We start from the raw sequence: 24013 nt of genomic DNA, 5'->3' as shown, positions 1-24013 counted from the left end.
CGCAGAAGACCGGCGACGGGACCTAGAAGATCGACAAGCAGAAGACCGACCCGACGGATGAAAGCACTGACGCCGAGGATGCGAAATGGGAAAAGGCTGTGTAAGTATGCGTAGTGACGGACGTTAGGGTCGAGTAAGGTAAGTGGGGATAGGGGTGGGTTAAGTGAGTTAGGGTTAGGAGCCGGGTCAGGTAAGTGTGCGGTAGTGATTGTGTTTGGGTTAGGGCGGATAAGTGAGTTAGGGTTAGGAGCGGGTCAGGTAAGTGTGCGGTAGTGATTGTGTTTGGGTTAGGGATAAGTGAGTTAGGGTTAGGAGCGGGTCAGGTAAGTGTGCGGTAGACGGACCTTAGGGTTAGGGTTTGGGTCAGGGTTGTAGGTAGTTGTGTATGTGTGGTTTAGTGTGGGTTTGTAGGGATTTTGGTGTGCTTGTGTTGTGTATGTGGTTTTGGACGGGAATGTGTTTTGGTTGTTGATTGTGGTGTGTGAAGTGTATGAGGTTTCGTGTTTGTGTACCGTCGGTTATTTCGTTGTCGGGCATGTGGGATTTCGTGTTTTTGTACTGTCGGTTATGTGGTGTCGGTGATTGCGTTGTCGGTGTTGTGGTGTTTCGTTTATGTGAGGTAGAACCATATATATATATATATATATATATATATATATATATATATATATATACATATATAAAATATATATATATATATATATATATATATATATATATATATATATATATATGGATCTAAGACTATTGAACAAAAGTTCAATAGTCCGAATCCACAGTCACTGAGCACACTTTAACGAAAGCGCTTTCACCGAAAAAGCGCTTTTGTTAAAGTGTGTTTAAAAAAAAAAGAATAATACATTACTTTTGCATTGCTGTGCCCCCCACCCCCTACTTAAATATTCTCACTCCGAGGTCGCACTACAGTGGGGAAAAGGGAATTTTCCCTTATCCCCACTGTAGTGCGATCTCCACAACAGGCATACTTACGGGAAAGTGCCTTTCGGTGAAAAGCATTTTCACGCAAGTATGCCCAGCCAAATCTGTTTCGGTTATGTTGCCGTTCCGTGATCCATGTGGATCCCATAGATATATATATATATATATATATATATATATATATATATATATATATATATATATATATATATATATATATATATATATATATATATATATATATATATATATATATATATATATATATATATATATATATATATATATATATATATATATAGATATATATATATATATATATATATATATATATATATATATATATATATATATATATTTATTTATAAAAAAAAAATATATATATATATATATATATATATACATATACGGCAGTGTTGATGGAAGCAGCTGGTGTCTAGGGGTGGGGAGAGACATGGGTAAAAAAGGGGCAGGGGAAATTTGGACAATTTATGGTAGAGGAGGGTGTGTATGCTTTTTTGGTGGCAGTGTAGGGGGAGTATGGGAGTCTTGTTCAGAGTGCTCTTCACCAATGAATGTGTTTTTTTGTTTTGGCTAGCAGTGATAATTGAAGAAATGATGTGTCCAAGTCATAATGCAGGAAAAATGCTGTTAAACGAGGCTGAATGTTCATCAGCTACAGAGTCCTCAGTCTTGAAGGGTGATGCAGGCTGCAAGATTAGAGGGTGAAGAAAGCAGAAGAAGATGGATCTCTAGTCATAAGCAGGTGAAGACAAATCAGCCAGACAGAGAACAGTACCAGTTCTGGAGGGAGTCCAAGCTACAGATTAACTGATAACAGCAGGTAACGATAGCAATGTACAGTCTCTGCTGTTGAATAACAGTGTGGGGTTAGAGCGGGTAGGTGAGTTGTTGAATTGTATGCATGAGCAGGACAATAATGGACTCTATGATTTTATGACATTTAAAGATCAAATACAGGAAGGTAAAAGGCAGGTAGGTTTAATGGAACGAGGTGAGGTTGCATGTGCAACAGTTGACTTAAAACCAGTTTTCTCTAAGGCTAGTGGGCCAGCCACTGTCAACAAGGGTGGTGAATGAGGAGTTAGGTTCACAACCTGGTAATGGATTGCTATGCAGTTCTTTTTGGCAGGTTGTTCTGGGGTCTTCATACCCTACATATCACCATGGCTGTAAAAGAAAATATCTGGAGAGGCGATTATTTTAATGTATTTGAGGTGGTTGATGCTGAAAGAGTGCAGAGGACAAGAGATGCAGACATGCCAAGGGCAAACGATTTGTTTACAGATTTGGTAGCATTAAGTAGGAAAAGGCAGGGTAATTTTGGAGCACAGACAAGGGACAATTGGTCATTGGGCTTTGTGTACTACATGGCAGTTATGCTGTAAAAGGATAGTTCACAGGCTTTACCGCTGCTGGCTTATTTCTTGTTAATTAGGGAGGCACAACTGTGTGGTCAGGCAAAGCATGGCTGTGGTACGACCAACATTCAGGCAGAGAAAGGTGGTAGATGAGACCCTGCATTGGGAGATCAGGCATGCTAATATTTGGTTAGTAACTATGCTAAACACTGCTGGTGGTCAGCCACAGTTTGGGAAGGATGCAGGAGACAAGGCAGGGACATTTCTGTCATTTAATTGGGGTAAGTGTGCAGGGCCAGTGTGCCACTTTGTGAATATACGTTCTAAAGTGTTGGGGAACACATGTCACACAAAAATGCTGGCATAAGAAAATTGGAGGGGTCAGTTTCACAATATTGGCTCAAAAGGTGAGTGGGCAGGTAGTTGGCCTATCAGAACTTTATGGGGAGAGGGAATATTCAAGGCAAAAGGAGTTCAGCTTCCTTTTGAGGTTTAGCCCAGACAGCACACCACTGTTAGAATGTCACTGTTGAGACACTATTTGAATGATTGTCAAAGCCCAGATATGGTGAGTGAGGTAATACAGAGGTTCCATTATGGGTTTTCTATTAAATTCATGGCTAAATGGAATAATAAGGCATGTAAGAATTTACATTCTACTCAAAGGAAGACAAACGTATTGCAGGCCTTGATTGATAAGGAAATCAGGGGGATTTTAGGCTCATTTAAGAAACCTCCATTTAAGTCATTCAGAGTGGCTCTGTTGGGTAGCCAAGAAGAGACAAAGGGAACTTTGGTTGACCCATCATTTATCTTTCCCAAGAGGGGATTCTGTTAATGGTTACATTACAAAGATGGACACTCAGGTTCAATATTCATCACTTGATGATGCTATTAGTTTTATTAGATAGTTTGAAGACCCGTGGTTGGTAAAACTGGACACTGAAGTTCCTTTTCATTTATAGCCAGTAAGATCAGATGACTGGCCAATGTTAGGTATGGTTGTGAATGGAAAATTTTATTTTTATAAGGCTATTTCAATGCATTGTACTGTTATGTGTGCTATATTTGAGAAGTTTTGTTACTTGTTACAATGGATATGGCAACAGTGAATAGGGGATTAGAAGGCTATTCATTATTTAGATGATTTTCTTTTAATTTGGGGAGGATCAGGAAGGGGAGCGGGAAGCATTGCAGGCTTTCATTGGCATGTGTGATGAACTAGGGGTTCTGTTAACATCAGATAAGCAAGAAGGCCCTAGTAAAGCTTTGTAATTTCCGGGCTTGACAGTAGATGCAGAACAAGATGCATTTTGCTTACCACAGGATAAGTGGATGAAGTTGTGGAAAAAGACTGGACAGTTACAATTCATGGGTAAGGTACAGATTAGAGAGGTGATGGAATTACTAAGTTTGCTAAGTTTTGCTTGTAGGGCCATCAGTCCAGGTAAGACATTTTGCACGTCAATTGCCCATTTACTAAAGGGTGGTAAAAGCAAGCAGCACAGGTGCACATCAGAAAGCTGGTCAAGGAAGATTTGAGATTGTGTGCATCGTTCAATTGTTTTAATGGTGTGTTATTTTGTGATTGGGTCTCACAAGAGGAGCTGAGGTTATTTACTGATGCGACTGGGGCACATTGCATGGGTGTCTTCTTTGGTGGAGAATGTTTTGCAGCTTGGCTGCCTGAAGGACGGACAGCTGAGTAGAGGAAGGATGTGGCATTTTTAGAGATTATGCCCATATGGATGGTTGCAATGGTGTCAAAGAGTAAATTGGTAAACTGAAGGGTGATATTTTATTCAGACAATGAGGCTGTTGTGCAGGTGTTGGTTCAGAAAGCTGCCAAATCTCCATTAGTGTTATTGCTTTTACAGATGTTGGTTTTACATTGCTAACTAATCAATTTTACATTTTCAGCTAGGCATGTACCTCATAGAGTTAACCAGGTAGCATTATATCCTGTCTTGGTTTCAGTTTTCCAGGTTTCAGGCACTGGTGTCAACAGCAAGACAGAAGCTTGTAGTAATTCCAAATGAGGTATGGAAAATTGGAGATCCACTGCGAGATGGCTAATACAAAAATCTTGGGCCAAGTCTACCTGAAAGGCATTCAGTTCTGCTTTAGCTGCTTTTTCAAAGTTTGTCAGTTAGTTGCCAGTGCAGCATAGGAGATTGTTAGTGGAAGAAGTCATGCATTACTTAGTGTACAGATGGTCTTTGGGGAAGCAGTGCAGTTGGCAGCTCTGAGTGTGGCAGCAAGGTTGCATGGTTTAGATAATATCTTAAAAGACTGGTTGGTAGTGAGAATGTTGAAAAAATGGGAGACACTGAGATTAGAATGAATATGGACATTTTGCATTGCCCAGACAGGTGCTTAGGATTTTGTTAAATGGCCTGTGGGTGGTGTCAAGAGATTTGTCTGTATTTACTAGTTATGCAGCATTGGTGGTGATCATGTATATGGGGGCTCTTACCACTTAGGGTGAGTGAAGTCTTAGGTTCATTGTGAAGGAAGGATGTTCTTGTTCTGGATTCAGTGGCATTATTTGGAGTCAGGAGATCAAAGAAGGATCTGATGGGGTGTGACAGTCCAGCAATGTTGACTGAGGAGAGTGAAAGATCATTATGTCTGGTAGGATGGATGAAAAGTTTATTTAGTGGGGATCGGGATTGTCATTGTTTTTTAGAATTGGTCAGGGTACTTTCTTGTCAACACAACTTTTCATCAATATGGTGTGTAAAGGATTAGATTCCCAAGGATTAAGAGGCATCAGATGTTCAACACATACTTATATAATTGGTAGAGCGTCTGATCTGGCAGATGAAGGGAAGTCAATAGAAGTCATAAAATGTGGGGGGTGTTGGACATTTAGGGCTTATTTATACTATGTAAGATGTGGTGACTTTTCCATGTCAGTTTGTTTTATTTCAGATGACCATGTCATTTCTTATTTTTCAGATGGCACTATAGTTATCTTGGGGCACTTGTTTATATTCTGGGCATAGAAGAGATCAGTCGTTAGATCTGGAGGAAGTATTTTGTGACTTGCAAAGGCAAAGCAGAAGGTTGCATGGTGTGAGTGTGATATCAATTGCTTGTTAAATTTGAAAAGATAAAAGCAGTGTTGGGGTTTCTGAAAATGTTTATGCATGTAGGGGGAAATGATTTAGTTTGCATCCCCAAAAGGCAATTGTTGGTCTACATAGTTGGTGATCTAGTTAAGTTAAGACAACACCATCTGCACTTGACTACTGTGTTATTGGTGATCATACCCAGGTTAGTGTGTGGAAGCTGGTGGCTAGTTTTGTAGCATTTAAAAGAGGTAGACATTTTGTCAGTAACAGAGAATCAAGGGCATTGAAAATTCTAAGTGTATTACTGGTTGAGCACTGAGAATTTGATGATAGGGATCTCAATTGTCGTAGAGATGATGGCATACATTTAGATGATATGGAGCTGGATTTGTTTAATTTACACATGGCATTGACTATATAGGACATTGTTAGACAGCTTATGAGGGAAGGTGAAACAGCCTACATTCAGGCTGGTGGACACAGAAGAGGGGTTCAGGGTGAACCTGTCTTCTGTTCCCCCTTTCCTATTTTGGTTGTCAGGTGAACTGAGGTATACTGTCTCTTTGATTTTTGGGACTGGAGTGAGCAGAAGGTGTAACACGGCTTGTCTATCTTTGAGATTGAGCAGTCATCACTGCCCATACTGTAATGTCCGATAAGTGTGTCAACAAATAAGAGAACATGTAATTTATGAAATGTCTCAGAAGTTCAAATGCTTGTACTGTAATATTCATATGTTGCATTAATAAACTAGTCAAAATGGCATATATAGTTTGTTTATTTTGGCTCAAAGTACTTGGACAAATGTTATCAATATGCCTGGATATAGTCTTGTGCATTTCTTACCAAAAAATAAAATAAATACACATTTTATGGAACATTTGATAACATTACATCTAACTAGCCTTGTATACCTGATGAGTATTGATGGACTGCAGTCCTGTCACAATCCAGTCCACGTCAGGCAGTGGAGAGCCCGAGCCATTGCATGTCAGAGTTGCATTTTCACCCTCCCTCACTGTAAGGTTGCTGTGACTCACAGTTATTGCAGGAACACCTGGAAATCATTAACATAAGGAGTAACATAAGAGACAATGGTAGTTTGCATACAGAAGTTATTGTGCTAGTTTCTAATCATTTATTTTATTATTTCTTCAGAGATGTAACAATAACACTGATTAATAAAGACAAAGGGTATAATCTCTAAAGAGTATTTATTGCAGTTTTGTAATCCATCAAAAATTATTTCAAGCGAAACACTATTTTTGCAATATTAGCTGATAAAGTAATACTTGTACTGGATGTCGGCATTTCCACAGCTGACAGTGGTGTATTGTACAAAAATGCAGTTAACATTACTTTGGTAGCCAGTGGTAAGAATGCATTACAGAAGCAATGGTATGGCATATATTACCAACAATATCTTTGGAATAGCCTTTCTTGAACTATTTAACTACAAGAGTTGACATTTCTGAAATGGTCAATTTAAAAACCTAATTATCTGCTCATGTATGTATGTCTTTAGCAATAACTGTACCACTGTGTTCTCAGTCTCTTGTAGAACTCAACTTCCTGTCTAAATAATACTGAAATTATTCAGCATGCAAAGAAAGTCTCAGCCATTTTTAAGGCAATGGAATGTCTTCATAAAGTATACTATTCTTATTGGCCCTGTCAGTTCATTGCAAAACAAAAAGTGAAGCTCACTATATCAATCAAATCGTCTGATGCAAGCATTCCAAACATAGGATTCTGACATCATTTTTTTGCTAATTGATTTCTCGTGCCTTCATTTGGTATTCCCCTTTCCTATCAAGTGCTTATTTTGTATCATGTTTTCCTGAGTTCTTAATAAACTCTTATAATAACCTGCATATTCGAAGAGATGAACACTGAAAAGAAATACGTGATTATAATCTTCCAAAAAAAATGAAGAGCTATTTATTTACACTTCTTCCATCAAGATTAGATTCATAGCAAATGTCACATTGGAGGAGTTTCCTTCCCCTTTGAATAGGGTTATTTGCACTTCTAAAAATAGGAGCTAGTTCTTTTCTCACCTTGAGCACTCTTTCTGACTTTCACACCATCAAGTGTCACATTAACACATCCCTCTGTTCATGTCAGCAACGTATTTAATTCCCTTAATCCGAAAGCCACCTTCACTTTTTAAACCTCAATTAAACTAATGAAAATTATCTAAATGCAGTCTGGAGGAGGGATAATTACATTAACCCTCTGCCTTACACACTTATTTCCATAATTACAATTAGCATAATCATTGCAGCACAGAGTGGTATGCCTGCAAGTTGAAGTTCAAATCCCCTGTGTTGCTTCTGCTTGCCCTGTAACCCTGAGCAACTAAACTCTACAGATCTTCCATTTGTTAAGGCAAAGAACTGTAAAATGAGCAAAAGATAAATTAATTTAAAATACTGTATAAAAATGCTGTGTTCTGTTTTCTCTGTTTTGAAAATGTATATCAATGTAATTTGGGATCAGTTTTCTCTACCACAAGCATTACATGAGTGTAGCTAATTTACCTTCCTTTTGAATATATAGATATGTAACATTATCCATTATAATGCTGTTCTGTTTCTTATGTTGCAAACCTGATGGCCTTTGATTTGCTAGAATCCTGCAGAAATATTACAAAGAATAAAACTGACATAAGGAGAGACAGTTCTTTTGTCGTATTAATTAAGATGGCATCTCATTTGGAAGTCATAGATAATCAGCTGCAGCTTGTCATATGAAAAGAAAGAACTCAGTAAAAGAACTGTGATCAGAGAGTTCGCTTCATATTACTATTTTATGCTCAAATATCATGTGTTACCCCCATCAGCCACTCAACATTTAAAAATAAACATTGCTGCCCATGCACTTCAGAAATGAGACATCGCTGTCCTGCTAGCTCCAACATAAAAGTCTGCTTTTGGGAATTATTCTTGTTTCAAAGCAAGCTCTGTACTGTAATCTGTTGTTAAGGATGACTTACACAGTTCTGGATAGTCAGGGCTTTGTGACAAAACTGGTCTGAAGAAATACATATGTCTGAGCACATCAAATATGCTTACCTACACCCATGTGTAGGACACAGCAGTACACAGTGCATAAACTGTCTGCATTAGTTCATGGGTGGCACTTTGGTCAAAACATAACTATAGGCTTCCGGTAATTCAGAAAACATTTCACTCATTTTCTATTATTTGTCAGATAGCCCTTGTTAAGATGAGACTACATGCAGAATAATCACTGATATTACAGTGTCAGTGGCACAACAGGTGGCACACTCTTCTTTGCTGTAGAAAGCTGTGGGTTATAGTTCCACCCCAATTAGATGGATTGCTGGCAATGCACTGCAGCATAAGGGTGGTATTGAACGCCTGAGTGTTTCATCCTTCTGATATGTTAAACCAAGATCTCATCTGCCTGAGTAGGTGGGAGCTCAGGTGGATATTAAAGATCCCAAGGTACCTATTGAAAAGAGTAGGAGTCCTTTATTTATATACAAAAATACTCTTATTTACAACATATTTACAAATATTTACAAATGTACAAATATATAGATACACAAATGTGTTTACACATATTCATAATTTCCTTTACAATCATACTAAATTTTCATCACTATTAGACATTCCCTCCTTTTCCATAACCACCATCCAGTTTTACTTAATATTGTTGCTAAAATCCATTTACCACTAAACATAATTTAATTTATTCTTTCATACCATATAACCCATATGACATAAAATAACTTTTTATCTATTCTTTTAACACATTCTTTATTTCTGTTCTTATAAAAAATAACTGTTTATCTGTTCTTTTAACACATTCTTTATTTAGGTTCTTATAACAGCTATTGTTAATCATATTCATGTTTATTTTAACTACTTATTTTATATCTTTGAAAAATCCTCTTTACACAGTTTTCTACATAACTTTTTTACTCTTTTATATTTTGAAAATACATTCTATAATTTCTTCTTCTTGACAATGTAAACACATTTTATCACCTTTCTTTTTATATTACATATTGCCTCCTTTTTTATTGATAATTTCTCTAATTCCAGTCTCCATAAAAAATCTTGACATTTTACTTTCTGATATCATTTGCGTCTTACTTTTATAACTTTAATTTTTTCATCTGTTAGATTTTCCTGTGGTTTTACACAGTAATATTTTACCATTACATTCTTACACCATATTTTTCTATCTTCTCTATATCATCAGTTTTTATTTTCCACATTTTTTTCTTGGTAACTTTTATTTCTTCATTTATACACTCTTTTTCTCCTTTACTCTTTTTGATTAAATTTACCCACTTTAATACTTTGTACAAATTTAATAAAGCAGCATATACCACTTGGTTAATTAACTCCAAACCACAATATTCTTTACTAATAACAAAACTCCCATTTCTTTCTGAGTTTAATCTAGAACTCCATATAAATAAAAAAAAAAAAAAAATATCTGCATTACTTCCTTTTCAAACACCATTAGTCACGTAAATGCAATTGCTAAGTATGCTATTTTTCCATCAATACTGATTTATCAAATACTCCTTTTTATCTTAATGATTATTTATAAGTTCTCCAGAAAATATATATTTTTTAATTATTCTATTTTTTGTTACCCCATTGGATTCTACTTTTATCTTTATTCCCAAATTTTATACTCAACACAGAAACTTAATTCATTATAAAATATATACCCACTATGGTTTACTACATCATGTAAATCTTTACTTTTTTTCTTTATATAAAGCTACCCCTATGATCTCTAGACACTCGTATATGCAAATTATAACTTATTTTAACTAATTTTTGTTTTCTTTTCTTTTTTAATTATTATAATGCCATCTGCATATATTAATATAACTGAAGTTCTTTACCCATCAGGTGTTATATACCCAGCCTCCTTCATTTTGTAATTTATTTTACATAATATCACATTAATAATTAATGCAAAGAGTATGCATCGAATTGAAAACCTTATCTTACACCTCTTGTCATATGTACCTCTTGGCTTAACCAGTCATTTACAAACATTTTTCATTTTTTTAACTTTACTAATACTTTATGGTAACATACATAATTTCCTAACTTTCTCACATAGTATATTTGTTCATTATTACCCATAATATTTCACACCCAATTGCATCAAATGCCCTATTGTTTCCTAATATGATTTTCATTTCTTCTTTTCTATTCATAATATCATCCACAATTTCTATATCATTAATATTTTTTGACAACCCTTCTCCTTTATACTATATAGACTATCTTCCATAATATTTTCCTTTTCAGTTTCAAATGTCTTGCATTTTTTCATAAAGATCTTATAATCATTACTATTCAGCACTATCAGTTTCAAGTTTTTCAGTTGTCTTCTGTCTTCCTTATTCCATATGAATTTAAGTATTCCACTACATTTTTATACGTAAAACCTTCATTAAACTATTCATTCATGATCTGTAAAAAATAAATTATATATATATATATATATATATATATATATATATATATATATATATTGCAAATCCCTTACATTTTTAGACATTTCATACCATTGTCCATCTAGTCCTACAGCCAAACCTATATTTACTTGTTGTAATACTTAATCTAGATAATTTAATGAAATCTCCTTTTGCAGGTTTTTATTCTCTTTTTCTATTAACTTTTTTACTTTCTATGTATTCCCTACCTTCTTTTTTCCATTAAAATTTCTTGTACATATTATAACACTATTCATAATCTTTTCCTGAGTTCTTTCTGTTTTTCCTTTTATTTTTTTATTTCTCTCATTACACTACCATATTCATTTACTAATCTGCTTAATTAACTCAATTCTTTCTTGCTCTTTCCTTGCAAAAATGTTTTTGCTTACATAACAATCCTTGTATTTTTTCTTGATTTCTTTCATACAATCCTTTTTCATTGTCAAAGTGCTTTCCATTCTTTTATACAATCCTTTTTCATTGTCAAAGTGCTTTCCATCATTATGTTCTAAATCTTCCAATGCATCAGTATATGTTCTTTTATATTTTTCTTTCTCTACTTTTCTCACATCATATTACCATTGTAAGAAACATTTTTTATATTTTTCCTTAAATATCTTCCACCATTCATACCAATTTTTTATAAAATATTCTCATAGTAATACGATCTTTCTATAATTGTGTTACTAATCTCTTTCCTTCTTCATTCCATGCTTTATGATTTGTTCTTTTTATTCCCTCACCTTGTTTTATATATTCCTTGCATCCCTTTATCTTTAGCCATATTGTAAGTTGATCTGAAAATCCAGTTTCAACTACCTCCCATTCTCCTGTAACTAAACCCTCTGATAATATAAAGTAATCTATTTTGGTTCTATGTATACCCCTTTTGTAAGTCCATGAATTTTTATCCCAAAGTTTTAACTTACCACTGCTCATAACTTCTAACATTTTTTATATCATTTCCTTTCCTTTTATGCTTGCCTCTTAAATCACAGTTAAAGTATACTGTTATTATAATATTCATATTTATCACTGCATAGTCTAAAATCTGATGGAATAAGTATTACCTTTCTTTACAATTAGTATAAGCATATAATGTTACAATTCTATATAATTGTTCTTTCCATTTTAAATCTACAATGGTTCTTCTTCCCATTTTTGCTTAAGTTACATCTAATATATTTACTGTAGTTTTACATAATATGCATATTCCAGAACATCCTGCATTCCTTTAATTCCAGGTTATCTTTCCTCCCCATAGTATCTTTGTTTGCAGTCTTCCTTCATTTGTTAAAAGTCTTATGTCTTCTAATATAATCACATTTACAACATATGTATTATACCACTTCAAAATCCTTATTCTTCTTACTGTTTTCTTAATACCACTCCCATTTACATTTTTCTTAGAGTCATGGTTTCATAAGATCATTGCTAATTACTAGGCCTGCCTTTTTAACAGGCCATTCTAAGCCTAGTGAATTTCCCTCCCAAAAGTGAAACAAACACTGTACCTTGTATCTGTGAATCAAACACATTAACCGTTATACCAATCACTAATTACTAGCTGTATATACTCTTTTTTCATCTATTCTCTTTCTTTTTTTTTCCTTTTGTACTTATCATTTTAATTTTAATTGTTTCTTTTATCCTCTTACCAATATAACAATTTTTCTCTTTTACTACCTCCCAATTTATCCCTTCTACATTACTATTTCAGAACCTTCTTCTATGTCATCTTCATTATTTTTCTCATGTAACTTTTCTTCTATTTCTATTACTTCTAAAATGTCTTCTCTTCATTCCGTTTCTTGATTTTGTTCCTTTTCCTTACTCTTATTTTCATTTTTCAATCCCTCCATACATGCCCAATGTTGTTACATTTATACCATTTCAATTCACATTTTTACATGTCCCATTTCCTCACAAATATATTTTATTAGTTACTTATCAAATATTCTTCTTTTCTAAATAAAAAACATGTTTTGTGTTATCCCCAGTATTTTATGCCACCCCTATTCTACTCCACATTTATCATTTATCATGATTGTTATATGCATGATTTTCTCTGTATCTAATTTTAACACAGTATTGTATCCCATCTGCCAGTCTATAAACCTCTTTTATCATATACTTTTGCAATGTCCAATATTTCTTTACATAAAGTTTTCAAATGTCCTTTCAATGTCACTCCTCCCCTTTCTGTATGAAATTGTACATGCATTTTTTTTTGTTTCCCTATTAAATGTTTTTATCACATAAGGATTGCATGGGTTACAGTCTTTCTTTTTTTTCATATTCTCAAAGAAAAAAACAGTCTCAAATATAATGTCACAAAATGTCTATTTGTGATAAGAATAAATGTTCTTTTCTCATGTGCTTTTACATCCAAAGGAGGTATTAAATTGTTTCACACTTCATACCAGTCCATTTCTTTGTCTGCTTTCCTTTGAATCCTTACCATATACTTCTGTTTTTCATTTTCTTATGTTTTCTTTTATGTACTACCTTTTGCCTTCTTTTACTTTCTCTGCATATGTTTTCTTTTCCATCTCAGCACTATTTGTCAGGAATGCTCCTGCATCCTCCTTTTGTATTTTCTCTATAATGTCCCCCCTCCAGGAAACATCTCTTTCATTTTCAGGCTCACTCTGCAACATCGTTTCTTTAAATAAATCATCTCACAAACCTCCTGACTGGAGAGTTGTAATTATAAATTCATCATCAACTCCAGCAAACAGATTCCTTTGAAACATCTCCTTAGAATCCTGCACACATTCTCTGGTCTCAGTATTTGCTTTCTTGCCCATTTCTCTCACCAATTCATTATCTCCTTCTCTCTCCATCTCTATTCCTGTTTCTCCAGTTTGCCTACGGTCCTGCAAAATGGGTCTCACTCTCAACAAGGATGAGTGGGGAAAGTTCCAGAATGCCCTGGACAACTTTTCCCTAGTGTAGAATAGTGCGTGCATGTTGTCCCTTTAATAAGTGTTTCAAGGTCAGCAGGTGCATATAAATAGCCATTACGTGCTAGCTTCAGTGCCATTTTGTGAGTGCAGTCAGACAGTGAGTATGTATGAGTGTAATGGCTAGTTTGTGTATAAATTTATCTAAGTTAAAGTTATTAAGCTTCAATCATGATGTGTTTGTGTATAATAACAGCTTCTTGCAGAGAATTTTGAATTTGACATTATAGAAGTGCATAATTTTTCTACCACGAGACATGATGAGCTGATAGATCACACAAAGACTGATCCAATTTTGCAAAAGCTCAACCACTGTTGGATGACCATCAAAGCAATCTAGTGTACCACCTGAAGTGCAAACTTATTCTTACAGAGATGAGAGGTTGATGGAAGATGGCATTATTTTGAAAGGTCCTAAAATTGTTTTTCCTGCTTCCTTACAACATGAATATATCCACATTTTGCATCATGGTCACCCAGCTTCCGACTCTACCAAAAGAGGATCAAGAGAGCTAGTATTTTGGCCTTCTCTAGTAAAAGACATTGATAAAGTACTTTCTTCTTGTTTAGTATGCAATAGTACTACACCACATTTGCAAAAATAATCACTTCATTTAAGTCAAGTTCCTGAACTACCTTGGTGACCAGTAGCCACTGATATAGTCAAGTGGAACAATCAGCAATACTTAGTGTTGGTAGACTCTTATTCAAACTGGTTTGGGATTGATTTACTACCTAACCTAATGTCCACTGCTGTTATTACTAAGTTGAAACATCATTTCGCAGGCCATGGTAGTCCACACAAAGTTATTTCTGACAATGGTACCCAATTTACCAGTTAGTTGTTTCAGAAATTTCAGAAATTTGCAAAAGAATAGGACTTTGTACACATTATTAGTAGTCCAGAATATCAACAGTCAAATGTACTAGCTGAATGTGCAGTAAAGAGTGCAAAGCAATTACTTGAAAGGTCAAAGCATGATAATACCAATGTCTTTTTAAATTTACTCAGTCTCAGAAACATACCCCGTGACAATATACTTAGCTTGCCTGCTCAGAGACTTCATCTAGGCAAACCAGAACAACATTGCCTATTAGTTCCAGTTTGTTGAAGCCTAAAGCTAAGAACAGCAAGATAATTAAAGCTCAACTATTCAGAAAGCGTTCTTTCCAGAAGTCCAGCTATGATAAATTGAGCAGATTTCTTCGTCCATTGAAAGAAGGAGAGACAGTGAATATACAAATGGTGAAAGTTATTTACCAGATTGGTAAAGTAAAAGGTATATGTAGCGAGCTAAGATTCTACTTTGTAGAAGCTGAAGGTGTGGAGTACAGGAGAAACCACAGACATCTTCCTCCTGTACCATATCGCATCACTGTTCCTGTGATACAGACTCTAGATCTCAGAGAAATCCAGGCAATGTTTCTGTTGCAGAATGTGCCTTAAATTCTTCTTCCACTCCTGATGATGTTCCTGATGTCCCTAAAGTCAAATATTCAGCAGAGACATTCCCAGTTGCTAGACCTAATTTTAATTTCTATGTCACATGATTTGGTTGTATTTAAAGACCTAGTGTGAAATACAGAGCGACCTGGACATAATTGTTTATGGGTCTATATCATAACCAAGAAAGCCCGTTTCAGCAAATACATAAATGTTGACACATATTGCACGAGCCATGAATACACCGAATGCCCTAAACCGCGAAATTCAAAATCTTGAACCGGCATAGTTGGCCAACCCCACCGCTTGCTACATACTACCTACCCAAACAAAATAAATAAACCACATACATACACTGACCAAAACCTTACTTCTAACCCTACACTAAACCTTACATACATTACTATCTATGCACTTACCTTAACCCACACCCTAACCCTAAGATCCGTAACTATCACACACTTATCTTACAGAGCTATACCGCAGAAGGACCAACTATGCCAATTCGAGATTTTGAATTTCGCGGTTTAGGACATTCGTGTGTTTTTGCAGTTCGCGCAATATGTGTCGATGTTTATGTATTCGCTGAAACGGGCTTTCCCAGTTATAATATAGACCCTTGCTTATATGTATTTAGTTCTGTATAATTGCATGACAAAGAATTATTTGTATTGAATGCATGTCAATTAATGTAGTCAACACTGCATAACTTATTTCTCAAAGAGGGTGGATGTAGAACAGTGTGTGTATGTTGAACCTTTAAGAAGTGTTTCAAGGTCGACACGTGCATATAAATAGCCAGCAAGTGCTAGCTTCAATGCCATTTTGTGAGTGCAGCCAGAGAGTGAGCATGTGTGAGCATAATAGCTACTTTGTCTATAAGTTTATATAATTTAAAATTATTAAGTCTCAATCCTGATATGTTTCTAAATAATAAAGCTGCGTGAACAGAACCCACAAAGACTCGTCTATTTTATTCTGACTAGACAAGTGACACATAGTAATATAAATATCACCTCTGGCTTACCGTGAAAAGTGGTGGCTATCATAGTGGGGCAACCTATTCACCAATGGATGGATAAATAAATAAAATAATGTGTAGAGAAGTACTTTATTTTCAAGATAATCTGTTCAAATGGGATATTCTGGAAGAAATATTAATAACTGGAGAAGCCACAGACAAAGAACTGGGAAGAATATAAGCTCCAAATGACCATCACTAGAAGTCAGACCTAAACCCAAATATCTAGAACCACTGAAACTCCCACACTGACAAAAAGACAGAGAGAGATATATGGGGGTGCTGTTTCCATTTTTTTATATAATAAAGGCCAATAATATCATAAGAAAATAGATAGATAGATAGATAGATAGATAGATAGATAGATAGATAGATAGATAGATAGATAGATAGACAGATAGATGTAAAAACAAATAAACTAAAATTACTGAAATTCCTGCTACAAGCCAGAAATGAGGTCAAGTATATCCTGTTAATATCACCTACATCTTAATGAAATTTAATACAAAATGTTCATTTTCAGTGAGTTTCAAATTCTTTACCAGTGTGACTCATTCATTTAACAGGGCAATGAGGGTGGTACTCATTCCTATGAGCTAACATGTTAACCAGGTGTGTTTCTTTGCTCAGTGCTGCTGAACAGAGTTAGTACAAGCAAACACACACACACACATGTAGACATACACACACACACACACACACACACACACACACACACACACACACACACACACACACACACACTCATTTACGCACACTTAGATAGAACATTAACAGTGCATTCTCTGAATCACATTTCACTGAATCATAAACTTATTTCATTGAAATTGCACTCACTGAATCACAATTCAAAGAAAACTGTATAAGTCTACAGACAATCACTGTTGGTACACTTTTGTTTTTACACCACCAATGATTTGCAGTGTTTGTTTTTCTCATTCTTCATGGTTGTACAAAAATGGATTTAGTATATTTAAGTAAATTGGTTGAGGAGCCCCTTCATTGGGGGTGCAGAAGGACCTTGCTCCCTATAAAATACAACTTTTTAAAGTACATTTGCACTAATTAAGATTTTTTTAAGATCACATTTCTGAATTGTGCATATTATTTGTAAGACTCTACAAAAACATACAAGCCTAAAAAGCAGGGAACAAAAGCTGAATGAGAAGTACGAGACTGATATAAAAGCACAGCTGTTATGTATTATTATTGTGAAAGGAGTCAGTGAGTCAGTATTAACGCTATTGATGAAAATTGTGGCACTACGGAAGTTGAAACATGAAAAAAGAACAATAAATACATATACTGTCATTTATTTACATGACTAAGTGAATACATTCCACATCTGATATGTCCCATCTATCCATCTACAACCCCTATTCACATTTTTGCACAAGGGATCACATTTGCTTAACATTCTTTTTGCCCCACCTTTCTCTATCTGCCTGTGTCTGTCTGTCCATTTATCTATCCAGCTGTGTGTGTGTGGTATGTGTGTGTGTGTGTGTGTGTGTGTGTGTGTGTGTGTGTGTGTGTGTGTGTGTGTGTGTGTTTTATGTGATTAATATATATATATATATATATATATATATATATATATATATATATATATATATATATGTGGAAACACTTTATAAGCTAGAAATCCTGAAATATCAAATTTCAGAATTTTGAGCCCATAAAGTGAAAGGCAAAACAGTAAACACCCAGAAGTGCAAAATTCAAAATTCCACATTTCAGAGATGTTGAATTAGCGGTTCTGGTATTGTGCTGTGTTCATAGATTCAGGTAAGTGTTTGTTTTAAGGGTTTTTGGTAGGGGATGTAGTGTGTGTTAGTGTGTTTTGTTACTGTGGTGTGTGTGCGAAGGAGTTGTAGCTTGTGTGGTGATGTTTCATGTGTTTGTGTATGTAGTGCGAGCTTGGAGTTAGTATATTTAAGTAGGGGGGTGGGGGGGTGCAGCCTCCCACATGGGGGAGTGCAGGGGAGCACATACAATTGGGATCACATAGGATTGGTATGTGCATTTGTTTGTGGGGAGAAAGGTGCATGTCTTTGTATATGTGTGCTGTGTGTGTAGTATAGAAGTCGCAATTTTGAATTTCGCGCTTCTGGGTGTTTGATGTTTTAGCCTTTCCACTTTATGGGCTCGAGATTTTGAAATTCAATATTTCAGGATTTCGAGCATATAAAGTGAATCTATAGATATATAAATATATATATATATATATATATATATATATATATATATATATATATATATGTATTTATTTATTTATTTTTTGTATCTTAAGTATTCGAAAACCAAAAAAATCAGGAGTCCTGTTTAAGAAACAGAACAGCTGTACAGATGTGGTACATAAATCATTGGCAGCATGAATAGCAAACAATACAAAATCTTCTGGCATGCTTATTAGTGTAGAGAAACATGCAGGCACATCAGAAACTGTACCGAATGAACACTTTCCCATTTTTTTCTCAAATGATTGCTAAAGTAGAGCACCATAGCCAGTATTCATGACAAATCACTCCTGACATGTCAGAAACATTGGCTGTATGAATGAGAACTGTCAGTAATCATTCCTTGCAACAGAGACTGAAGAAAGGAAACCCACTTATTATCCAGAAATGCACCTGCTACCTAAAATGTACCTTGAGTAACCAAGTTGCACAAATGGATAATCTAAGGGTGACTCAAGACTGAATTCTAGAGTATGATTTGTATGATTTGCCCAAAATTCAACCCTATAAGGATCGGTGCTTTTCCATAGGAAATCACTGTTAGTGAGTTGTGCTAGCAGTGATGCCCATTTCAGGTGAAATAACCTCCTTCATTGAGTTGATGTGACCCTGGTGTTTGTATATATAAGTTTGGGGAGTATGAGGGGGTGCATTCCACACATGTGACAACACTTAAAAAGGTGTGGGGGGTAGTGGAAGAAGTACAAAGACAAAGCTGGTTATGCAGCATTTTAAATGTGAGTTGTGTTACATATAAGTGCCATACAGTACACATACTTCATACACACATATAATCCAACTGTGTCTATGACAGTACAGTAAGAATGGGGAAGATGACTTCTGTGATTGCAGAACACCAGTGGAATGATGGTACATGCCACCACCTAGGATGCACTTACCAATACGGACAAGCCATTACAATAGCCTAATACTCATAGGAACTGTAGCCACTTGGTTGAGATCAGCTGCTATTATTGTTATACTACAAAGCTTGTGACTTACTGTTGGCCTGTTATGTACACCTGGCTCATGCTTGCATGAGTCACCTACATCAGAAAAGGGAAATCTGCATGTTGTTTCGGTAATGAATACTGAACTGTTGTAATATGACACCAAGGGCAATATGGAGGAAGACATCTAGGACAATCACTCTTAGTCTCGACAAGTAGCATAATCTGTTTATAGTCCCTGGCGATATGTACTCACTGACTAGACAAGGCTTGTTGGCAGTCACTAACTGGAAAGAAATAATTCAGTAATAAGAAATGTGTATCAGACATCCAGTAATAAGAATAACATGGCATATTATTGTAGACAGGTATTTGCAACTGTCATATGGTAACAGATCAGTTACAAATACTCATTTTATTTGGTCTGTTTTACACAACTCTTCCTGAAAGTATACAAAGACTGCAATATTATGAAAACAATAAATAAAAAATAAATAAATAATTTCAATGTTTCTTAACTCAGCTAAAATAAACTGGCTGCAATGGATTACAGCAAATGTAACTATACATTCATGTTTTTACATTTGCCTGCTATATTTGGGAAATCATGGTATACGCCATCAGAAATTAAAAATTATAACTATTAAATAAATGTAAGGAAAAAATAGAAATATTAATGAATACAAACACAGACAGAAAATTATATTTCACAAATATCAAATAGTTCTGAATTGGGTATACACAATTCTTCAGGAAAATTGTTTGAAGAGGGGCAAATCATCCCAAAAAGTCACTGAAATAGTCAGTGAACAATATTGTTGTTCTACTCAGAGTATTCTTCGTGATATACAGTTATGACAGGAATGTTAAACGATGCAAAAATTCACAGGTACTAAGGCATCTAATAAGTGGCAACACAAATTTACATGCAGATCATCACTGCAAGTCAGAGATCAACAATGGGATAACATAAAGATGATGAAACATATTTCTATGTTCCATCTCTGCTTGCAGACTTGCTAATGCACATGCACAAACATATGCATATAGGCACACACTTATTTACCCACAAAAATAAATACATTTTATATCTACCTGTCTATACACACACACACACACACACGTGTGTGTGTGTGTGTGTGTGTGTGTGTGTATATATATATATATATATATATATATATATATATATATATATATATATGGTATGCACGCATTTGGTCGGTTGGTAGATGGCTGATCGGAAAATGTTCGAACGTATGTCTACGAGTTCACATAAATGCGAACACAAAGTAAGCGAAATGCAAAAATATATATATATATATATATATATATACACACACACACACACACACACACACACACTTGTACATACTCATATATATCTTAGCAGTGCAGATGTTCTCATAGTCTTTTACCAAATACTATGACATTGAATGAAAAAATTGTTGAGTCACATTACATCTCATTCTGTTTAATGGGTTAAATGAGCTTGCTCCCTCCTCCAACTTGTTTGTTTTTGAAGTACTCTGTATACATATATATATATATATATATATATATATATATATATATATATATATATATATATATAAAAGCTATCAATTTATCTTTCCTGTATATAAAAAATATATGTGTGTGTGTGTGTGTGTGTGTGTGTGTGTGTGTGTGTGTGTGTATTTCAGATCTCTTGTGTGGTGTATGGTCACTTCCTTACACATAAGATAATGAAACTCTAAAAGGACAATGCACCGACACATTCAAACTGCATTGTAACTAATAAATCAGAGTTATTTCTTGTGAATGCTACTTAAGTTCTGTTCTTCATAAAAATGTGCTAAATGATCATATCAACTGAGCTGTATGGCTGTAGATTGGGAATGGCTATTATAAATCACAGGCTAATGCCTTGTAACTTCTTATGATGTCTTTTGTAACCTTGAGTCTGGAAGACATATAAGGTATTACTAGCTTCGGGGTCAAAGTAAGCATTTTATGAAATGTTATGATGCAGTTAATTAAAGAAAGACCTTTATTAAGCTAGGCTTGATGAAGTTTAAAATGTGAGTTCACATAAAGCAGGATTTCATTTTCGGAATGTCTTTATCGTTTTCAAAGCTAGACATCTCCACATATTTTACATTAGGCACGATTCCCCCTCTATTCAAGAATTTATCATTCTCCCTTTCAAATTTTATTGCACGGAAGCTCACATGCAGATATATTCCCAGTCTGTAACCATTTCACACTGGACACACCATTTCTGGTCACTGTCAGAAGAATTTCAGTTCCATAGTTACTTGACATTAGAAGGTCGAACTGTTCAGGAAGTTTCACAAAATTGTCCTTTCAGCAAAAGTGATATACTCAGAAACACAGCAATATAATTAAAAGGCCTTTGGTAAATAGAGGGACTGGTATCATATGCCACACATGCATCCCATTACCCCATTGTCATTTTTTTTAATTTCTATATAGAATTCTATACTCTACCCATACACAAAGGAAGTAACTTTAGAAGTCTTCAGTTTCAGACCCATAGCCATCCTGTTACCTCTCTCAAAAACATTAGAAAAATTCATGCATAAGCAAGTCATGGAACACTTCAAAAAAAATCTGCTCACGCCAACACAACATGTCTTTCTTCCAAAACATAGCACCACTACTGCCCCACTATCCTTTATCAACACAATTTATCTGGCCAGAGATAACAATTAACTAGTGTCATGTTTATTCCTAGATCTCTCTAAAGCATTTGATACAGTTTCACACTCCTTTCTTCTGGCAAACTCACTAACCTTAACTTCTCTACTTCTACCATTGCCTGGTTTGCTAGTTACCTCACAGATTGACTACAATCAGTAAAATGGCTCTCTGCTCTCTCCGCTCCTCTCCCTATCAAAATGGGTGCTCCCCAAGGATCTATTCTTGGTCCACCACTCCAATATCTTTACTAATCTACTCTATACCTCCTGCCCTCGGTCATCACTCATCCAATATGCAGATACGTCTACAGTCATCACCACTGTAGACACCCTCTATGACTTCAATTCTATTACTCAGAAATCCTTCAACTCTTTTGAAACCTGGTTCTCTAATAATCAACTAATTCTGAATCCTAAAAAAAAAAAAAAAAGAAACAAACTCTTACTTTTTCTTGCCAAAAACCTAAATCACCTTAAATCCACTTTTGCTATCCATTTTCTAAATAAAACACCTATCATAGTTGAACCCAACATAAAACTTCTAGGGGTCATGATAGATCATTAATTGAAATTTGATTTGCATGTTAATAATTGTATTAAGAAAACCCATTAAAAACTTGGCATCTTATATAGAAATAAAAAGTTCCTCTCCAACAAAGCTAAAGTCTCTCCCTCTCATTCCTGTCTCCTATCAAGTCCATTGTGCAGCTCTCAGATCCTCACTAACCTCCAAACCTCTCTCCTAACTAAGCTAGAAACTACCTATAACAAAGTGGCCAGATTTGCTGCAAATCAAAACTATAGATCTCATCACTGTCTCTCATTAAAATATTTAAACTAGAAAAGAAAGAAAAAATAAAATTAAAAAAATATATAAAATATTTATTTCTGTATAATACTGCTGTACTTACTCATATACTATACTTAGCTGCGAGTTTGACTGACTCGCTGAAGTCGCGGAACTCAAACTGCGCATGCTCGGCAAGTTCCAGATTAAATAAATAGTAATTTCTGTAAATCTAGACTGCTGTAAAAGCAGTCAAGATTAAAAAGAGAAGGCATCAGTGTGATGTTATTCTTCAAGGGAAGCAGGCACTGAATTTGTAGAACACTGAAATATAAAGTAGTTTTGTAGTAGCAACTTCTTCATTAGATTCAGATTTCTTTAATGTGGAATTATTCAGATGACTTTGACTTCTCCAGAGATTGTGCATATTGACTGATATTGGTAGATTGTAATGACAGAAGTCTGAGTGGTCTTTTATGGTTGAAATGTTCTGAAGTGGGCAGCTTTGTTATTAGTGGTTCATATGTTTTGTTTCATTGTTTACTGGAAAAATGTTCAAAACTATAAATTTAAAATGTGGCCTAACAAGTGCTGCTGTATTATGCAAGGAATATAATTTAATTTATATATTTTATAATTGAATAAATCAGGAAGGTGAATCAAAGAACTTTTGCATGGTCCTAAATGTGTACAAGGGGACTATACTTTGAAAGAAGCCCATAGGTAAACTTAACCCGCCACTGGCTAAATGCATTTTCTTTGAATGTGGGCTTCAGTGCTGTTTCAATGAATGAGATTCAAAGGAAGTGAAGTTTTAATGCTAAGTCTGTTTTCACTGTAAGACTGTATTGCTTTGTTTAGCAAATGTCTTTCAGTGTTTATGCTATAAAATTTGAAATAAAAATTATAAATTAAATCCAAATATCTATAATCATTGTAGAAGTAAAGCATAAAACAGTATGCACACAGAGTTTTTAACACTGGAGGCAATGTGTTTTGGGG

At 35.0% G+C, this 24013-nt stretch overlaps 1 protein-coding gene across 3 annotated transcripts in view; it reads right to left on the bottom strand.

Moving 5' to 3' along the window:
• NTRK3 (neurotrophic receptor tyrosine kinase 3) overlaps window positions 1-24013 on the bottom strand; it is a 3522805-nt gene that overhangs the window by 2143856 nt on the left and 1354936 nt on the right. For all 3 annotated transcript variants that reach the window (XM_044078359.1, XM_044078358.1, XM_044078360.1), the window contains exon 7: window positions 6313-6455. In XM_044078359.1, the coding sequence (XP_043934294.1) occupies window positions 6313-6455 (143 nt within the window). The remainder of the gene's footprint in view (window positions 1-6312; window positions 6456-24013) is intronic.

This window comes from Protopterus annectens, chromosome 7.part0 (assembly GCF_019279795.1).
Source record: "Protopterus annectens isolate FY-2018-M chromosome 7.part0, PAN1.0, whole genome shotgun sequence".
NCBI lineage: Eukaryota > Metazoa > Chordata > Ceratodontiformes > Protopteridae > Protopterus > Protopterus annectens.
The sequence above is the reverse complement of the archived record's forward strand: the minus strand, read 5'-3'. Positions and strand labels throughout refer to the sequence as shown.